At 40.2% G+C, this 20550-nt stretch overlaps 1 protein-coding gene across 2 annotated transcripts in view; it reads left to right on the top strand.

Annotated features, from left to right (window-relative positions):
• Positions 1-20550, top strand: part of usp14 (ubiquitin specific peptidase 14 (tRNA-guanine transglycosylase)) — a 54265-nt gene that overhangs the window by 744 nt on the left and 32971 nt on the right. The window contains exons 2-7 of one of the 2 annotated variants that reach the window (XM_078540615.1): positions 7752-7897; positions 9996-10028; positions 15445-15549; positions 17105-17208; positions 18206-18264; positions 20139-20269. In XM_078540615.1, the coding sequence (XP_078396741.1) occupies positions 7752-7897; positions 9996-10028; positions 15445-15549; positions 17105-17208; positions 18206-18264; positions 20139-20269 (578 nt within the window). The remainder of the gene's footprint in view (positions 1-7751; positions 7898-9995; positions 10029-15444; positions 15550-17104; positions 17209-18205; positions 18265-20138; positions 20270-20550) is intronic. The other variant, XM_078540616.1, reaches the window with a different exon arrangement.

The following is a 20550-nucleotide window of genomic DNA, read 5'->3' as shown; positions in this document are numbered from 1 at the left end:
AAATATGGATTTAAATAAAGAGACTGCACTTTCTTCAGACTTGCTTTAAGCCTGCATTGGTCCACTGTTTTAGAACACAAGTAGGAGCAGGAGTAGACCATATGGCCTGTTGAGCCTGCTCCACCATTCAATGTGATCATGTTTGATCTTGGGCTTCAACTCCCCTTTCCTGCCTATTCCCCATAGCCCTTGATTCCCTGAGATCCAAAAATCTATCCCAGTTTTAAATGTAGCCAATGATGGTGCATCCACAACCCTCTTGAGCAGAGAATTCCAAAGATTCACAACCCTTTGAGTGAAGTAATTTCTCTTCATCTCAGTCCTAAATGATTGCCCCCTTATCCTGAGACTCTGCTGCCATGTTTTAGTTCCCAGACATGCAGAAACAATCTCTCAGCGTCAACCCTATCAAGCCCTTTCAAAACCTTGTATGTTTCAATGAGCTCGCCTCTCATTCTTCTAAACACCAGAGAAAATAGACCCACTTTGTTCAGCCTGCCATCATAGGACACCCCTGTCATCCCAGGGACCAATTTAGTGAACCTTTGCTGTACCGCCTCCAATGCAAGTATATCTTTTCTTAAATGTGGAGACCAAAACTGTACACAGTACTCCAGACATTCAAGATCACATGGCATGATTCAAAAAGAGCGATGTTCTGCGTTGTGGATATCTAGTTTTAGAATCTAACTTATTCTGAGGAATTAAAATTTTAACTAGATAAATGGGGGTGCCTGATTAAATATTGGAAGACATCTTAAGTGAATGCACTTCAAAACAATCTTAGATTAGATCTACCCTTCAATAAATTTTACACTTCTATCTCTGACCTTCTAAGATAAACATAAGTTAGCTTTTAACTGTAATTAACTTCAAGCTATTTGAATTGTTTCAATTGTTTATGCAGTTCCTAGATGAAAAAAAATTGAAAGTTGGTTGTAAAAAAAAGTGTTTCTTGATAGTGATATAAATTCTGGAGAACAGATCGTAAACTCCATTAGCAATATAAATTATTCATTTGGATTACAGAATCAGAGTTGTGTTGAAGGTAAAATAATTTATTTACATTTCTGTCGGAGACCATCCCAAAGCATGCCACCTTGTCATAGGGCTGTGGGGGTAGAGTGTTCTTTTGTTGAATTTATTTGGGTGTTTGCTCAGAAGGCTGGCAGTTGCAGTTTTGCTTTGTAGATTGCATCTCACTGGGTTGAGAGAGCCAGCAAGAGATGATTGTTATAAAAACAAAAAGCTACTGCGGATGCTGGAAATCCAAAACAAAAACAGAATTACCTGGAAAAACTCAGCAGGCCTGGCAGCATCGGTGGAGAAGAAGAGTTGACGTTTCAAGTCCACATGACCCTTCAACAGAACAGAGATGATTGTTAGTCAGGCCTGCATTTTAAGCAGAGAAATACTAAATTTATCATTCGCTGCACTGAATGCAGGTGGGACTTAAGCTTAGTTTCGATTTTGTGAGGGAAATAAATGGTTGGAAGATTTTCCTAGTTTGCAGCTAGAGAAAGAAATCCACAGGTCCTCACAGAGCCTCGTGGCAGAAAGTAGTCAGCGGAGTTAGCTTCTGAGGGGCTGTGGCACTCCTTGTGGGTTGGTCCCTAAAGAAGCGAATGGACCTTCAAGGTTCTTGTATAAGAAAACTCTTGGAGGGTAAAGTAAAAAGTAAAACTGAGTTCATAGCATAAGCAGTTATAAACTATAGTGTTAATAGTGTTTGTGTTGCTTAATTCTTTTTATATACAAAGTTTGTTTTTGTATTTAAAAAAAGTGAAATCTTATGGCATAATTCCATCAGTTAATAATGGGATGCCTTTATTTCTCTTTAACTGTTAATGGTCCTTACCAGGATCGTAACATCTTTTAAAATGAAAAACACTTTAGTTGATCGTTTACCTTTTTACTATTTACATGATCATGTGTGCAATGCTGCAGTGTTTTATTGTGTAACAGTCATTGCACTTTGATTCATTGTATTCGTTGTGTTTATTGAAGTGCGTTGAGATGGTTCAAAGAAATATGTTATGATTTTGTGCAAGTCTGTAAATAAAATGTCTTGAGCAAGAACTCATAAATCAGTTTAATAATTTGGGTGTCAGCCTTGAATGCTACTCTGAGTCAGAGAGCAGAATTCAGGCTGGGTTTTCAGTGCAGTAATGAGAGAGAGTGCTGCACTGTTGGACGTGCTGTCTCTGGTTGAGAAGTTAAACCAAGGTTGCATCTGCCATTTCAGGTGGCTATAAAAGAGCCTATGGCACTATTTTGAAGAGTAGCGGGGAGGTCTGCTCCTTTTCATCCTTGTGAGGTTGAAAGAAGTGTTAGATTAATAAAGTTGTATATTCATCAGTATGCAAGTTGAGATTAAGGCTTATGGAGATCACCAAACTATAGTAAATTGACAAAGAGAAAAGGGCTAAGAATAAATCCTTGGAGGATTTGAAGTGAATGTATAGGGGGTTCAAAAAGAAAATTGCTGGAAATGTGCTAGCTGCATTGGGACACGTAGTGGGTATGGTACAATGAGGACAGTCCAGTCAAGTTGGACTTGACAAAATACAAATCAATTAATCTATCGCCAAAATAATATATCATTAGGATGGTATGTAGTTACCATCATTCACAGCAAGACCAAGGAGGAATGGTGCATCGTGGTCACAATCATCGAGAATGTCAAAACCAATACTGAGGACTAGGTGCTAGATATCTGAGGAAGCTGAGTGAGATGAGGCCAAAATCCATAAAGTATTCACGGTCATCGCAATGATGTTGTCAGGAATACAAAGAGTACAGCACTGGAATGTAAACAAGACAATGGTAGCTATTGATAAAACAAACCTACAAAACCACAAATCAATTAACCTTTCGGTTATTGGCAAAATAATATATCATTAGGAATAAAGTTGAGAAGCAAAGTTATCAAAACAACCTGGTAAAAATAGCCAGTGTAGTATTAGAAGCGAGCATAACTTGCTTCACCAATTTCCTTGACTTCTGAGAAAGTGAAATTCTAAATGGACATGGGGTTTAGAGGAATGAATTTAGAAGAACAATCTTATTGAAACATTTAAGATCTTGAGGGGACTTGATAGGGTGGAGAATCCGAGGATATTTCCTCTCATGGCTGAGACTAAACCTGGGGGGCATAGTTTAAGAATGAGACAGATGGGGAGAATTTTTTTTTTGAGGGTTGTTAGTGGAATTCTCTTCCCTAGAAAGTAGTGGAGGCTGGGTCTTTAAACTTATTCGAGGCTGAGTTAGATGGACTTCTGATAGACAAGGGAGTGAAGGGTTATGGGAGACAGGCAGGAAAGTGGAATTGAGACCACAACCAGATCAGCCATGATCTTGCTGAATGGTGGAGCAGGCTCGAAGGGCCAAATGTTCCTATGTAGCAAATCATAGCATAGCTCTTTGGTTTTATTTATTCATTTACAGGATGTGGGCTTTGCTGGTTAGACCAGCATTTATTACCCACCCCTAATTGCCCTTGAGAAGGTGGTGGTGAGCTGCCTTCTTGGACCGTTGCAGTCCCTGTGGTATAGGTACACCCACAGTGCTGTTCGGGGGGGATTTCCAGGATTTTGACCCAGCAACAGTGAAGGAATGGTGATATATTTCCAAGTCAGGATGGTGAGTGGCTTGGAGGGGAACTTCCAGGTGGTGGTGTTCCCACCTATCTGCTGCCCTTGTCCTAGATGGTAGCAGCCATAGGACTGGAAGGTGCTGTTTAAGGAGACTTGGTGAGTTCCTGCAGTACATCTTGTAGATGCCACTCCTGCTGCCACTGGGTCATCGGTGATGGAGGGAGTGAATGTTTGTGGAAGGGGTGCCAGTCAAGCGGGCTGCTTTATCCTCGATGGTGTCAAGCTTCGAGTGTTGTTGGAGCTCACTCATCCAGGCAAGTGGAGAGTGTTCCATCGCACTCCTGACTTGTGCCTTGTAGATGGTGGACGGGCTTTGGGGAGTTAGGAGGTGAGTTACTTGCCGCAGGATTCTTAGCCTCTGATCTACTCTCGTAGCCACAGTATTTGTGGCTAGTCAAGTTCAGTTTCTGGTCAAAGGTAACCCCCAGGATGTTGATAGTGGGGGATTCAGCAATAGTAATGCCATTGAATGTCAAAGGGTGATGGTTAGATTCTGTCTTGTTGGAGATGGTCATTGCCTGGCATTTTTGTTGTGTGAATGTTACTTGCCACTTGTCAGCCCAAACCTGGATATTGTCCAGGTCTTGCTACATTTGGACATGAACTGCTTCAGTATCTGAGAAGTTGCAAATGGTGCTGAACATTGTGCATTCAACAGTGAACATCCCCACTTCTGACCTTATGATGGAATGAAGGTCATTGATGAAGTTGCAGAAGATGGTTGGGCGTAGGACACTACCCTGAGGAATTCCTGCAGTGATGTCGTGGATCTGAGATGATTGATCTCCAACAGCCACAACCATCTTCTTTTGTGCTTGGTATTACTCCAACCAGTAGAGAGTTTTCTCCTTGATTCCCATTGATTCCACTTTTTCCAGGGCTCCTTCATGCCACACTCAGTCAAATGTGGCCTTGCTGTCAAGGGCAGTCACTCTCACCTCACCTCTGGGGTTCAGCTCTTTTGTTCATGTTTGAACCAAGGCTGTAATGAGGTCAGGAGCTCAGTGGCCCTGGTGGAATACAAACTGAGCATCAGTGAGCAGGTTATTGCTAAGCAGGTGCCACTTGATAGCATTGTTGATGACACCTTCCATCACTTTACTGATGACCGAGAGTAGACTGGTGGGGGTTTGGATTTATGCTTTTTATGTACAGACATACCTGGGCAATTTTCCACATAGTTGACTAGATGCCAGCGTTGTAGCTGCACTGGAGCAGCTTGGCTAGAGGTGTGGCAAGTTCTGGAGCACAAGTCTTCAGTACTATTGCTGGAATATTGTCAGGACCCATAGCCTTTGCAGAATCCGGTGCTTCAGCTGTTTCTTGATATCACATAAGTGAATCGAATTGGCTGAAGATGCATCTGTGATGATGGGGACCTCTGGAGGAGGCAATGTTATTAAACGAAATTTGATACCAAGCCACATAGAGATGTTAGGGTAGGTGACCAAAAGCTTGGTGAGGTAGGTTTAAAGGAGTGCCTTAATGGAGGAAAGACACAGGCTCAGGTAGGGAATCAGTTGTAGTCTAAGGCATTCATGCTGAAGCTGTAAAGTGCTCTAGGCAGGCTGTACATCAAGTACTGCATTTGATTCTGATCATCAAATTCCATGCAAACATTCAAACCCACTAGGTTGTTTTGAGAAGTTTGCTCTTCAACTTTATTTCCTAATGATATATCATTATTTTGGCAATGATTAATTGGTTTGTGGTTTTGTAGGTTTGTTTTATCGATAGGTACCACAGTCCTGTTTACATTCCAATGCTATATTCTTTGTATTCCTGACAATTTCGTTGTGAAGACCGTCAACACTTCCTAGATTTTGGCCTCATCTTACTTCGTCAGGTATCTAACACCTAGTCCTCAGTATTGGTTTTGACATTCTCGACGATTGTGACCATGATACGTCATTCCTCCTTGGCCTTGCCATGAATAATTTTTTTTAAATTCAAGTCATGGGATGTGGGTGTCGCTGGTGATGCCAGAATTTATTGTCCATCCCTAGCTGCCCTTGAGAAGGTGGTGTTGAGCTGCCTTCTTGAACCGCTGCAGTCCATGTGGTATAGGTACAGCCACAATGCTCTTAGGGAGGGAGTTCTAGGATTTTGATCCAGCAACCGTGAAGGAATGGCAGTATGTCCCCAAGTAAGCATGTGGCTTGGAGGGGAACTTCCAGGTGGTGTTCCAATGCATCTGTTGCCCTTGTCCTTCTAGATGGTAGTGGTCGTGTGATTGAAAGGTGCTGTCGAAGGATGCTTCGTGAGTTCCTGCAGTGCATTTTGTAGATGGTACACACTGCTGCCACTGTGTGTCAGTGATGTAGGGAGTGAATGTTTGTGGATGGGTTGTCAATCAAGTGGGCTGCTTTGTCCTGGATGATGTTGAGTTTCTTGAGTGTCGTAGGAGCTACACTCATCCCGGCAAGTGGGGAGTATTCCATCACATGCCTGACTTGTGCCTTTTAGATGGTGGACAGGCTTTGGGGAGTCAGGAGGTGAGTTACTCACCACACGATGCCTAACCTCCGACTGACTCTTGTAGCCGGAGTATTTATCTGGCGATGTCCATTCAGTTTCTGGCCAATGGTAACCCCAGGATGATAGTGGGGGATTCAGCGATGGTGATGCCATTGAATTTTTAAAAATTTGTTCCTGGGATGTGGGTATCGCTAGCCTAGCTAGCATTTATTTTGTCAAGGGGTGATGTTTAGATCCCCTCATTGGAGATGGTCATTGCCTGGCACTTGTGTGGTGCAAATGTTTACTTGCCGCTTTTCAGCCCAAGCCTGGATATTTTTCCAGGTCTTGCTGCAGTTGGACATGAACTGCTTCAGTATCTGAGGAGTTGTGAATGTTGCTGAACATTGCGCAATCATCAGTGAACATCTCCACTTCTGACCTATGATAGAAGGAAGGTCATTGATGAAGCAGCTGAAGACGGTTGGGGTGAAGTTACTACCTTAATGAACTCCTCTAGTGATGTCCTGGAACTGAGATGATTGACCTCCAACAACCACAACCGTCTTCTTTTGTGCTAGGTATGGTAAATGGTGGTAACTAGATACCATCCTTTTCCATTGTCCAGCTTGACTGGACCGCCCTCATATTGTTCCACACTCACTACTTGTCCCAATGCAGCTAGCACACTCACAGCGATTTTCTTTTTGAACCCCCTATACATTCACCTCAAGTCCTCCAAGGATTTATTCTTGGCCCTTTTCTCTTTATCAGCTTACTATAGTTTGGTGATATCCATAAGCACAACCTTAATCTCAATTTGCATACTAATGAATATACAACTTTATCAATCTGACACTTCCTCCAACCTCTCAAGGGTGAAAAGGAGCAGACCTCCCCACTACTCTTCAAAATAGTGCCATAGGCTCTTTTATAGCCACCTGAAATGGCAGGTGGTAACTTCTCATCCAGAGACAGCACGTCCAACAGTGCAGCACACTCCCTTATTACTGCACTGAAGTACCAGCCTGAATTCTGCTCAAGTCTGAAGTAGTTCTTGTACCTACAGCCTCCTAATTCAGAGTCCTACCTTGACACACGGCTCAGAGAATTACCGAAAGGTTGCTGCTTAGTATCAAGACATAGTTATGAGTGAAAGCTGGACAACTTAGGCTCCTCAGCCTTGAATGCAGGCAAATGAGAGGGGACCTTTGGAGAAAGCAAGATACTAAGTGGAATAAAGATGGTTACTCCTGGTGAAAGGTTGCAAACTAGCTAAAGGCAAGTTTAGGACTAATGTTGCAAAGTGTTCTTCAATAAAGTGAGTGGCTGAGATGCTCTTCCTGGTAAGTTAATGGAAGCAAAAATATATCTCGTTTACTAATCCTACAGCAGTATTTAGGTCGGTTATGAAGATATTTCAGAGAATCATGTCAACTAAATGTGGTTAGCACTTTTATATTGCTTAAAAGCAATGTATGTTTGCGTTATTCAGTATGACATTTGTGCATTAGTGTTCCTAGTGGGAGAGAGAAAATCTTCACTTGCAGGAATACCTGAAGACAATTTTAGACATGCTATCCTATATGAACTCAGTTTTTGCTGGTGAATAAATGAGGATTTCTGTCTGCTTCCCAGTAAATGTCAAATGGGGCAAGGAGAAGTTTGATGGATTGGAGTTGAACACTGATGATCCACCTGTAGTTTTCAAGGCACAGTTATTTGCATTAACTGGAGTTCAGCCTGAAAGACAGAAGGTTATGATTAAAGGAGGCACACTAAAGGTAAGGTTTTTTTTGTACTAATAATTCTATATTGGGTAGTTTTATCAAACCTGTTTTAATGTTTAGTGTTTGCTTTTTGTGTGAGGGTGAATCATGTTAAAGTGTTTTAACCTTTTATGTTTCCTCTTGCCCTTTGCCACTTGAAATCCAGAAAACAGATCAACAACATGTTGTCCAGGAAATATCTAAGACTAACCAGAGACTAATCACTTTGTCTCTGCTTATTTTATCATTTTTATAATTTTCTAAAACTCGAGCTGGAACATTACAACTATGTTGAAGGGCTGTGTGTGCAAGCATCTTTGGATTCTCTGTTTTCGCCTTTATTGTTTGAATAAACATTTCAATTAAATGTCTCAATATTACCAGCAGGTGTACTTTATTTTGTATATTGGCTCACCAAGATCAATCTTAAGTGGCTTAATTCCTTCTTTTTGGTATTAAGTCAGTGCCAACAGTTCATAACAAATTCCATGTCATTGATCCATAGGATTGATCAAGAAAAAATTCTTCAAATACAAGCTCCTTGCTAGATTGCTGTTAATATATAATACTCCCCATCAATAGACAAATGAAACATACCATTCAGCAATCTTTTTGCTCATAAGATGACCCCCAAACTTCATCCTAAAAACTGAAACGCATAAATAAGGCCAAGGTCATATTTTGAGAACATCAAAATTATCTTCGCATTAAATAACATCCACGTCTAAATGTTATATCTGGCCTTCCTCATTTCAATCACGTCTGTTCTGTTTCGTAGCAAAATAGAAGCAGGAGTAGGTCATTCGGCCCTTTGAGCCTGCTCCGCCATTCAGTATGATCATGGCTGATCCTCTATCTCAATGCCATATTCCCCCACTCTCCCCATACCCTTTGATGCCTTTAGAGTCTAGAAATCTATCTATTTCCTTCTTGGATATATTCAGTGACTTGGCCTCCACAGCCCTCTGAATTCCACAGGTTCACCACCCTCTGAGTGAAGAAGTTTCTTCTCATCTCAGTCCTACACGGCCTACCCCGTATGCTGAGATTGTGACCCTTTGTTCTAGACTCTCCCAGCCAGAGGAAACATCATTCCTGCACCCAGTCTGTCCAGCCCTGTCAGAATTTTATACATTTCAATGAGATCCCCTCTCATTCTTCTAAACTCCAATGAACACAGGCCTAGTTGGTCCAATCTCTCCTCGTATGACAATCCTGCTACCCCAGGAATTAATCTGGTGAACTTTCGCTGCACTTCCTCTGTAGAAAGTATATCCTTTCTTAGGTAAGGAGACCAAAACTGCACACAGTACTCCAGGTGTGATCTCACCAAGGCCTGTACGGCTGCAGTAAGACATCCTTGCTCCTGTATTCAGTCCTCTCGCAATGAAGGCCAAAATACCATTTGCTGCCTTACTTCTACTGTTTTCTTCCCTGTATCTCATCTGCTGAATGGACTCTCATTTTAGGTTGGAGTGGAACTTTGGACTGAAGTCAGAAGGGAACGTTGTAATTTAAGCATTGCAGAGGTGTAGCTTATGGGAATATATTCCCATACAACTGCTTCGCCCACTGCTTTTGAATAATTTGCTCCACTATGAGAGAAACTGGGAAGGATATGTAAATCTTTTATAAGCTGAGCATCTCCCTTATTTTTTAGCCTTAACCAGGGACAGAAATTTCTCATGTTATGCATTAGTTTATGCATGACTAATTTCCTATCTTCATGGACCTGCAGCCTTCACTCATCCCATGCCCCCAATAACTAAATGTCCCAGGTACATGTCATCAATATGTAATCATTGGCCAGTTACTCAGTTATATTCTCATTACATTCTCATTGCAACTTGGGAGTAGCCAGCCTATTTGAGTGTAAACTATAACATATTGAAAACCTATTGTCCGTACTACTGTTGCCTTCCAAATCTTGAATCTTTCCCCATGATTGATCTTCCCAACGATATTACTATTCCCATCTGCAGTAATTTCCTGAGGTGTGAAACCTGCTTGAAATTTATCAAAATTGCTTCCTTTGATAACCTTTGTTGAAAAGCCATTCTAAATTTACTTAGCATTTTTTCTTGATGACCAAATTTTTTTTTTGTATTTTCAGGATGATGAATGGGGCAACATTAAGATAAAGAGTGTAAGTAAGATGAGAAAGTATTATAATATTTTAATGCACTAATATTTATTATGAACAATAAAAATTTATATTACATTCAAATATTTATTATGAAACCCTTTAATATTTGTTTAAAACAGTAGAAATAATTGCCAGTCAGCGAGTGGTACCAAGTTTGAAATTAAAGTTAATTTGCAATGCAGTTGTCGGCTTGAGTTAATAATTGTTTTAAAAAACAAATAGCTCATTCTTTGGATGCTGCCTTTGCTGGTGAGGTCAACATGTATTGCCCTCCCAAGTTGCACCTTGAAAAGGTGGTGGTAGGCCTTTTTCTTGAATAGCTGCAGCCTATGTGATGAAGTTGCTCCCAGTATGGTTCGGTAGCAAGATCCAGGGATTTGACCCAGTGATTGATGAATAGCAATATATGTATCTATAAAGCACCTTTAACTTAGCAAAGCCTCCAAAGATTCTTCACAAGAGTATTAGCAAACAAAGTTTGATACCAAGTCACATGAGATATTAGGGTGGATGAAGAAGTAGGTTTTAAGTAGTGGTTTTGAGAAGGAAAGAGAGGAAAAGCTTTAGGGCCTTGGAAGCTGATGGCATAAATTTGGAAGATAACACATATTGAAGGTCTTTTGAAAGGGAGGTTCGAGATGGGACGGTTGGTTGCAAGGGGGGTCAAGGATTTTTATTTTTTTGAAGAGTGGGTGGTGGTGGCAGATTTGAAGGAAAGGAGTACAGTACCTGACGAGAGGAAAAACATTAATAATCACATTCCTGACCTGTGTCATCTTGATGGATAGGCTTTGGGAGTCAGATGTGAAGCCATCCACAATTGAATATTCCGTCTCTGTCCGCTGATCTGCTCTATTATAGCCACAACATTTATTTGGCTGGTCCACTTGTATTGGCTGTCCCTGGATGTTGGTGGTGTCTCGGTGATGTGATGCTGTTAAATGTCATGGAGAGACAGTTAGATGTTTCTTATATATGATTGTTGCCTGGCACTTGTGGTTTGAATGTTACTTGCCATTTATCAGTTTATGTCTGGATATTACCTAGGTCTTGCTGCATGTGAACACAGATTGCTTCATTATCTGAGGGAGTCGTGAATGCACAGGGCTCTGCCCCAAAATCATCATCAAACAACCTCATTTCTGACTTCATAATGAAGGGAAGGTCATTGATGAAGCAATTAAACATAGTTGGGCCTTGGACACTGCCCTGAGAAACTCCTGCAGTGATGGCCTGGTATAAAGATGATTGGCATCCATCAACCATCTTCCCTTGTACCAAATGTGACTCCAACTACTGAGGAGTTTTGTCCTGATCTTTTGACTTCAGTTGTACTAGGGCTCCTTGGTGCTGCATTGTTAATTACTGCCTTGGTGACAAGGGAAGTTATTCACGTCTCTAATTCAGCTGTTGTGTCCATGTTTGGACCAAGGCTGTAATGATGTCTGGAACCAACTGTACCTATTGCAATCCAAACTGAGCATTAGTGAGCAGGGTATTGATGAATTAGTGCCATTTGATAGCATCATTGACAACTCCTTTCATAACTTTGTTGAGTGGGAGTAAGTTAATAGGGCAATATCTGGCCTGGTTGGATTTGTCCTGCTTTTTGTGGAAAGGACATAATTGGACAATTTTCCAAATTCTTGGACAGATACCAATATTGTAGCTGTCCTGGAGCAGATTAACAATGGATGCAGCTGGTTCTAGTGCATGGGTGTTCAGCATTACAGCTGGTGGTTGTCAGTGCCCATACCATTTGTTGTGTCCAGCCCATTCACCCATTTCTTGATATCATGAAAAGTTAATAGAATTAATTAAAGAGTGGCATCAGTGATGGTGGGGAGCTTGGGAGGAGGCAGAGACGCATCGTTCGCTCAACACTTCTGCCTGAAGATGTTTTGCAAATGTTCCACCCTTGCCTTTTGCACTCGTGTGCTGAATTCCACTATTGTTGAGGATGCACATTTTCATGGAGCTGCCTCCTCCTCTTAGTAGCTTAATTTTCCATCACCACTCGTGATTGGAATATGAGAAGGTTGCAAAGCTTAGACCTGTTCTGTTTTTTGAGAGATCACTTAGCTTTTACTATGCCTGTGTTGAACAATAAAAATCCTTACTGGCTGCATGTGTGACAACTGCGACAACGTTTTAACCACGTGCACTAAATTTAGTTGACAACTCCTCACATTTAACAAGTAATACAGATAAATGAACTTAATGCATAATCATACATATATTTACTTCAACACCTATCACTGTTCTGTAACGTAGAAGGTAAAAATGATGTTCAGCAGTCACCTTTTCATACGTTTACCAACAAACTCTCAAAAATGTTGAAGCACCCATATAAATGCCATGCAAATATGAGCATTGAGATCACCTGACCAATGACCTTGTAACCTATTCTTTTTATTTTAGTTCATGTGACTAATGGCCAACCTTGTGGACAATTCTGCTCCATGAACATGTTCTTACTGTGAACATAGTAACATAGGAAATTGAGCAGAAGTAGGCCATTCGGCCTGTCGGGTCAGTCTGCCATTCAAACTGATCATCTACCTCTATTCCATTTTCCCCACTATACCCCTATCTCTGATGTCATTAGTATCCAGAAATCTTAGCGATTTCTGCCTTGAACATGCCCAATGATTGAGCTTCCACAGCCCTTTGGGTAGAGAATTCCAAAGATTCACCACCCTCTGAGTGAAGAAATTCTTCCTCATCTCAGTCTTAAATGGCCTGCCACTTATCCTGAGACTGTGTGCCCTGGTTCTAGACTCAACAGCCAGGGGGAACATCCTGTCCACATCTACCCTGTCATGCCCTGTAAGAGTTTTGTAAGTTTCAATGCGATCACCTCTCATTCTTTGAAACTATATAAAATCCAGTTTCCACAATCTCTCCTCATAAGACAATCCTGCCATCCCAGGGATTAGTCTAGTGAACCTCTGTTGCACACCATCTATGGCAAATACATCCTTCCTTGGATAAGAAGACCAAAACTGTACAAAATACTCAAAGGTGCAATCTCACCAAGGGTCTATACAATTGCAGCAAGACATCTTTGCTCCTGTGCCCAAATCCCCGTGCAATGAAGGCCAACATACCATTTGCCTTCCTAATTGCTTGCTGCACCTACATGCTAGATTTTAGTGACTCATGAACAAGGACACCCACGTCCCTTTAGACATCATCACTTCTGAACCTCGTACCATTTAAGACATACTCTGCCTTTCTGTTTTTTCTACCAAAGTGAATAACTTCACACTTATTCACATTTATATTCCATCTACCATGTTCTTGCCCATTCCCTTGGTCTGTCCAAATCCCCTTGAAGCCTCCTTCCATCCTCCTCACAACTCACATTCCTACCTTAGTTTGTTATCAGCAAATTTGGAAATATTACATCTGGTTCCCACATCCAAATCACTTATATAGATTGCCAACAGCTGTGACCCAAGCACTGATTCTTGCGGTACCTCACTAGTAACAGCCTGCTGAGAATGACTGGTTTATTCCTGCTCTGTTTTCTGTCTGTTAACCAATTCTCAATCCAAAGCAGTATATTACCCCCAATCCCAAGTGCTCTAATTTTGTTTACTAACCTCCTGTGTGGGACCTTATCAGAAACCTTCTGAAAACCCAAATACATCACACCCCCTGGTTCTCCTTCATCTATGCTGCAAGTAACATCCTCAAAAAAAACTCCCAGCAGGTTTTTCAGTCATGGTTTCCCTTTCATAAATCCATGTTGACTCTGCCCAATCGTATCATTATTTCCTAAATGTCCAGTTATCACATCTTTTATAGTAGATTCTAACATTTTTCCCTACTACTGACCTCAAACGAACAGGTCTGTAGTTCTCTGTTTTCGCTCTCCCTCCCTTTCTTAAATAGTGGGGTTACATTTGCTACTTTCCAGTCTGCAGGAACCTTCCCAAAATCTAAGATAATCACCAATGCCTCCACTATACCATAGCCACCTCCTTCAATACTCTTGGATGTAGCTCACCTGGTCCAGGGGGATTTATCAACCTTCAATCCAATTAATTTTTCAAGTAATACCTCGTCATTAATACTAATTTCTTTCAGTTCCTCATTTTCACTAGTCCCTTGGTTCCCTAGTACCTGGGAGATTTCCTGTATCTTGCTTAGTGAAGACAGACACAAAGTAATTGAAGCTATGGAATTGTTGCTTTAAAAAAAAATCACAATGGTTCTCTAATATACTTTAGGGAAGGAAATCCACCAGTCTTACTAAAACAAAAACAGAATTACCTGGAAAAACTCAGCAGGTTTGACAGCATCGGTGGAGAAGAAAAGAGTTGACGTTTCGAGTCCAACATGACCCTTCAACAGAACTTCACTGTTGAAGGGTCATGTTGGACTCGAAACGTCAACTCTTTTCTTCTCCACCGATGCTGCCAGACCTGCTGAGTTTTTCCAGGTAATTCTGTTTTTGTTTTGGATTTCCAGCATCCGCAGTAGCTTTTTGTTTTTATCACCAGTCTTACAACTCTGATTTATACGTGGCTCCGCACAAACATCGTTGCTTTTTAACTACTCTATGAAAAGACTTTGCATTAGGGCTGAGCTGCCAATGATGCATACATCCTGAAATTTAACTTTTTAAAAATGGTGGAATTTGTACTCTAGTTCTTGGAATTGTTAGCCCAGTAGCATATCCAATATACACCTGAGTCATTCCCTGTTTGTAATTCAGGCCTGACCTAAAAAAATTGCATATTTTTCCTGTAGGTAAAACTCAATATGTAACTTTAGAAAAAAGTATACATAAGTGCCTTCAAATTTTTTAATGTCCTGTAGAAGATTAGTAGATTTATTTTTCGCTAAATTTCATTATAGCAATGCCCAGTCAATCAGATTTTGGACTTTGTGGAATATGCTAATTATTGTGAAAATTCCAGTTTTTGAAATTGGATTTCATTCCTTCAACTGCTTACTCAAAATACTATATCATTGTGTTACGTTAACGCAGTTGGTAAGACCTGCAGCACCTTGATCGGGGGTTCAGAGCTTCGGTCCCACTCTGTACTTTAGTACGTAATCTAGGTTCAGACTTCAGTGTTGCATTTTAGAAGATGCAGTATTTTTGATGTGACATTAAGTTCTTATCTTTCTCAGGTGGACATTAAAGATTCCAAGGTTCATTAGGAGGCTCTTGTTAGGCGCAAACATTGTCATGGACCAATTGGAATGAATGGCATGCTTCTGTGCTGTGCATTCTATATATATTTTAGGTCTTTATGGTGTCCACATATCTTCATTTCTGTTTCCTTAACTTTAAAAATAATGCTTGTCCAACATAAAATGTAAGTGACCTGTAGGGGACATGAAGAACTGGAATATGAAGTTTGCCTAACTACAAATATTTGTAATTTAAAATTTACAGGGAATGACTTTGCTAATGATGGGGTCAGCAGAGGCATTGCCTGAAGAACCAGTTGTGCGCCCAACCTTTATGGAAGACATGACAGAAGAGCAGCTAGCTTCAGCTGTAAGTATTTTCAAAAGTTACATTATTTCCACAATAGCACAATTGTGCTATAGACGAGCCTGTAAGGTGTCTCAAATGTGCACCTTCTTTAACGTTAGTAGTCTGGGGGCTAAGGATGGATCACAGCAGGGCTGGAGCCTCAAGAGCATAGAAAGTTGAAGGGCAAGGCCTGAGTCCTGAGCATTAACAACATTATGTGAAGAGGCATAAATGCTTATGCACAAATTGAAGTTCCGACCACATGACAACTCCTCGACCTTTTTTTTGTTGATATATAGTTCGTTACACAGTTGTGGTAGGCAGCTCACCAGAAATAACTTTATGCTTGTGGTTTCTAAGTATGTTTATTGAAGTCAAGCTGCAATTGGGTGGACAAAGAATTGGCTGTGAAATGTTGGAGAAGAGAATATTGGAAGTTGGGCATGTTCTCAAGAGCCATAAAATGCAGGGGGCCATGGTGGAAAGCTGCTGGGGTGATTTAGGAGTGGGGAATTTAATGGGTATATGTGTTTTTCCCTTAAAATTGTAAAATATTTAGTTTGTGTTAAATTTTACTTTTTACTGGTGAATAAGCAGTTGTTGTTTTCCAGACTCCCATCAAATTTAGAATGTCGATGCAACTTTGCTTCCCTTGTTTTCCCCACTCCTAATCAGGGTACTTGTGCAATGTACTTGTCCAATCTCTGCCAGGCCAGCAGAGAATATGTTCTGGGAGCAAAATAGACTGGCTACTGTTGCATTCCATAGGATGAGGCAAAACAGAAGTCAGCCATTCATCCTGTCATGCATGTGCCTGCTCTTTGAAAGAGCTATTCGGTTAGTCCCACTTCCTTGCTCTTTTCCCTTGGCCTTGCAAATTTTAGTGAAATGTTAGAAATTGTCATGGCTTTGCAATGGTATGTGGTGAAAGAGACCTAAAGTAAGATTTGAGGATGAGATTATAATTTTCCAGCTCTTTTCCCTAAAACCCAACCCCTGCCCCCCCACCTAATCCTTTGGATTCCATGTATGCTATTTCCAGTCACGAGTATGCAGCTAGCCAGTCTTGCAACTATTTTCCTGGTTCCAATGCAATAGGCTGTTCAATTCATCACGTTTCTTTATAAGCGCGAGTGCTTTGCTGTAGTATTTCAGGCATAATCTTACATTAGCATATGTCATTTCACTTAACTCAGTCTGATCCAAGCTACTAATTTTGGAAATTTGAAGTGGTGGACAGTGTAGACTTGAATTTATACACAACATATTGGGAGCAAGCCCAGGTTTTGGTATCATTTGTAGTAAAAGGGTAGCTATCATATTCTCACACCTGTAAAGGTGCACAAGAGATAAGAACCTCACTGTTTAGGCTCATAGCAGAAAAATACAGATAAGAACCTCTAATTTCCTTCCTTCATATTTGGTAGCGCCCCACAGCAAGAATTGACACATGGAAATAAAATCTGTGAGGCACCTCTCTGTTCATGCTGTACCAATCTGCTTGATGACCATGCTCAGTTCTGGGATTTTCTTTTCATACAAATGACTGGTTATTATGTTTTCTTTTTGTTGCTAGATGGACCTTCCATGTGGGCTCACCAATCTTGGAAACACTTGCTATATGAATGCTACAGTTCAGTGTCTACGTTCAGTGCCTGAACTCAGGGACACCCTGAAAAGGCAGGTGGCCTTGCAGCAAGATTTAGAATACATACATTACATGATAATTTTCCTCTTCAAAATGTTTTTATTGTTTGATACAATACAGGATTATTTTTTTAAAAGGATTTGAATTGGATTGATGTCGCTTCTTTTTACATTGTTTCAAGTCTAGTCTACTTCAAAACATGAATTGACTAGGAAATTAATGAACTATAAAGGAAGCAATTGTAATAACTGTCAGTTGTTAATGGTAAATAAGAATAAGCACATGGTGCAAAAGGTTATAAAAGAGGCTAGACGTTTTCTCATAGAGTCACTTATGTTCACACTTACACGCCTTGTTGCTGCAGATTACATGATTGAGGATGCCTTTCTCAATAGCAAAATGCTCTGATGGAGGAAGATAAGTAAAAGCTCTTAAAGTGACTAGAAGAGCAAAAAATTATTTGGTATATTGCATATATTAAGGAGCTATGGGGTGCAATTTACATTCTCATGTTATCTAGCCTGATAACTTGAGAGTGAGTTATGATGAGCTTTGCATCTGGGAATTGGATTTTGTTCTGTGGCATATTGTGCATTTAGAACATTTAAAATCATTATTTAAAATAAGCTATATAGCTAACTGGATCGCAGAGAGATTGTTGATTTTTTTCTTCAGTGCTGGTTGGTCTCAATCATGCCTTCCATGAAACACAAAGCATGTTTCGTGGAGATGTGATTTGATTATATTGCAAGTACCCTAGATGCCACATTTATATAAAAAAAGACTAAACTTAGCAAGGCTGCCATAAAAAAGAATTAAGAACATTAGGTATCTGCATTAATGAAAATTTACATGCATAGAATATGATATGCTAAAATCAGTAGTGGAGAGCCTGTGAATTTTTGTAGTGCCAGAACACAACAAAGGCAAAGAAACAATTCTTGCTGCAAATTTTTTAGAAAGTACTTTCTATGTGCATCTATGTCCAATTTACTGAAAATATTCATTTATTTTCTCAAATGCTTCTAGGTTTAAAGGTGCCTTGAGAACTTCAGTAGCTATGACTCCACCACAGTATATAACAGCAGGTGAGCAGTCTGTCTTGATATTTTGTATAAAAATCTCAATTTAATTCCTTCAATTTATCTTTGCATGTTCTCCCCCTCCATGAGAAAGCAAGAAAAATTTGCATCCCTTCTGATCATTCTGGTTATATAAAGTGCGTTATGTGGCGTTGAGTCTCGACCAAGAAGAACCGAGACTTTTTTTTCGTCACCTAAGGTGGCACTGATGGTCCACCATCGAACTTAGCCTTCTGGAGTGGAAAGGGGGGAAGCATCAATCAGGATACACGCATTTGATTGTTGGCTAACGACTCTTACTGGAAAGTGTGTAGTGTATGTATCAGAATTGGGTTTGGCTGTAATCGCTCCTATTGTTGAATATCCTGCTAGCCCTCACTGTTTAGGCTCATAACAGAAAAATATCAATTTAAGAGGCCACTGCTACCCATGGAACTATACTTTTTCTTGAGTTCTGTGCCCAAAGACAGGTCCTTGGCAGTTATTCACTGAACCACAGCATAGTGCTGTGATTGTTTACTACAGGGAGGGCACAGATGCAGGCCTCAGTCTGCTTGAGCTCGGATGGGGATCTGACCTCATGCTGTTGGCATTAATCTGATCCTTGCTAGCGATCTAGCTAACTGGCCCCCTGGAACAATACTTATGAGAATAAAGGTGAAGAGTGAACATAAGAGGTATAACATTTTGAGCAGGGAAATGTTGTCCTTTTTGTTATGTTAAAATCAGTATTGTTTTCATGGTTTTCATGTTGAAAGAAACTAAATGACCATTTCCTATAGTGTTCTATCTTGAGCGCATATTTAAAGGTAGCATATACTCCATTTGTTGAATAGTGGATCCTGAATTAGTTTTTTATTTTCCAGTTGTTATTAAGTAGTGGAGAGCTTTAACCAGAACAAAATTATTTAAATTGTAGTTTAAGTTCTATTAACCTTGGGTCCCAGCACATTGTGTTTGCAGTTTAATAATTTTGTACATCGTACCCTATATAATTCATCTACTATTAAGACTTGTGTATGTGCACACTTCCCTGTCATGGTTCATATTATGTTTTTCATCAACATTTACAGTAAAAATGCCTTTGTAAACATAATGCGGCTCCCTTTATAAGTATTTAACTGTCGCAGTATAGTTGCATGTCTTTTCTCGTTGATGGTGTTGTAAAGCCTTCCCATCCCATCACCGTATTGCTGAATCCTTCTGGCTGATGGCTAACATTTCTGTGCCTGCCTGCTTGCTTGTTTCAGCTGCTAGGATTGTTTTTCTTTTAATTTCAGGCTATCTGTAAACTGGGCCAGCTCATGTTCCAGCCACGCTATTTTTAAAAATGTTGACTTTTCAGCCCTTGTATATAAAAGTAAAATTTACATTTTCTTGCTTCACAAGTCAACACAACCCCTGCGCTATTCATTAAAAATTCTCAGATTTTCCTCCCTGCAGGATAATCCAGCCCTAGCTTTGTTACTGTAAACTTTAGATCTCACCAGCACCAGTAGTTCTTGAGTCTTAACTCCTGCTGTTTTAAATCTTAACTCCCAGAGCTTGTTTCTCTTCAACCCTTCTTCACAACAGCAGCCTGTGTACAGGTCCCTAGCCCTGATTGTTCAAAATCAATCCCTTCCTTCATATTCCAAACTCGCGCTTCTAAGATTTTGTTTCATCAAAGTGACCCGGCCCCAATGCTTAACAAAAATTCTTCAACCATCATCTCACAGGCTATGTTATTTTTAAATTTTATTTATACCTGTTTCAAACTCCCCAGTCTGTTTTTTTCCCTCATTGAGCTTATATCCTTCAGTTTATCAAGGACTATATAACAGGAGATCCACTAATAATGTTAAAAATGATAAATTGTAATGTGTGTGCGTTTATTACAGCTTTTCGAGACTTATTTGATTCAATGGATAAAACATCCTCTAGCATTCCACCTATAATTCTACTTCAGTTTCTTCACATGGCCTTCCCACAGTTTGCAGAAAAGGGAGATCAAGGACAATATCTTCAGCAGGTTAGTTATTTAAAAACATATCTTAAATGTTTCTGCTGTATACCCTCACCCTGACAAAAGTAGAATATAAAAGATTCTTTTTTTTAACCGTAGTGATATAATTATATTCTCATTGGATATTAGGTGGCCATTTTGATTTTTATTATTCTTCTGGTCTGGAATGTTAGCTGCCCTTTTTTTCTAGCCCTAATTATGATGGGCTGTAATCCTACTGCCGAATACAATTCAAATTGTATTAAAATGCCAATAATCTAACTAAAAGGATCTTCTTTCCTCCATAC

The sequence above is a fragment of the Cetorhinus maximus genome, chromosome 4, assembly GCF_964194155.1.
Source record: "Cetorhinus maximus chromosome 4, sCetMax3.hap1.1, whole genome shotgun sequence".
In the NCBI taxonomy this organism is placed as follows: Eukaryota; Metazoa; Chordata; class Chondrichthyes; order Lamniformes; family Cetorhinidae; genus Cetorhinus; species Cetorhinus maximus.
The sequence above is the reverse complement of the archived record's forward strand: the minus strand, read 5'-3'. Positions and strand labels throughout refer to the sequence as shown.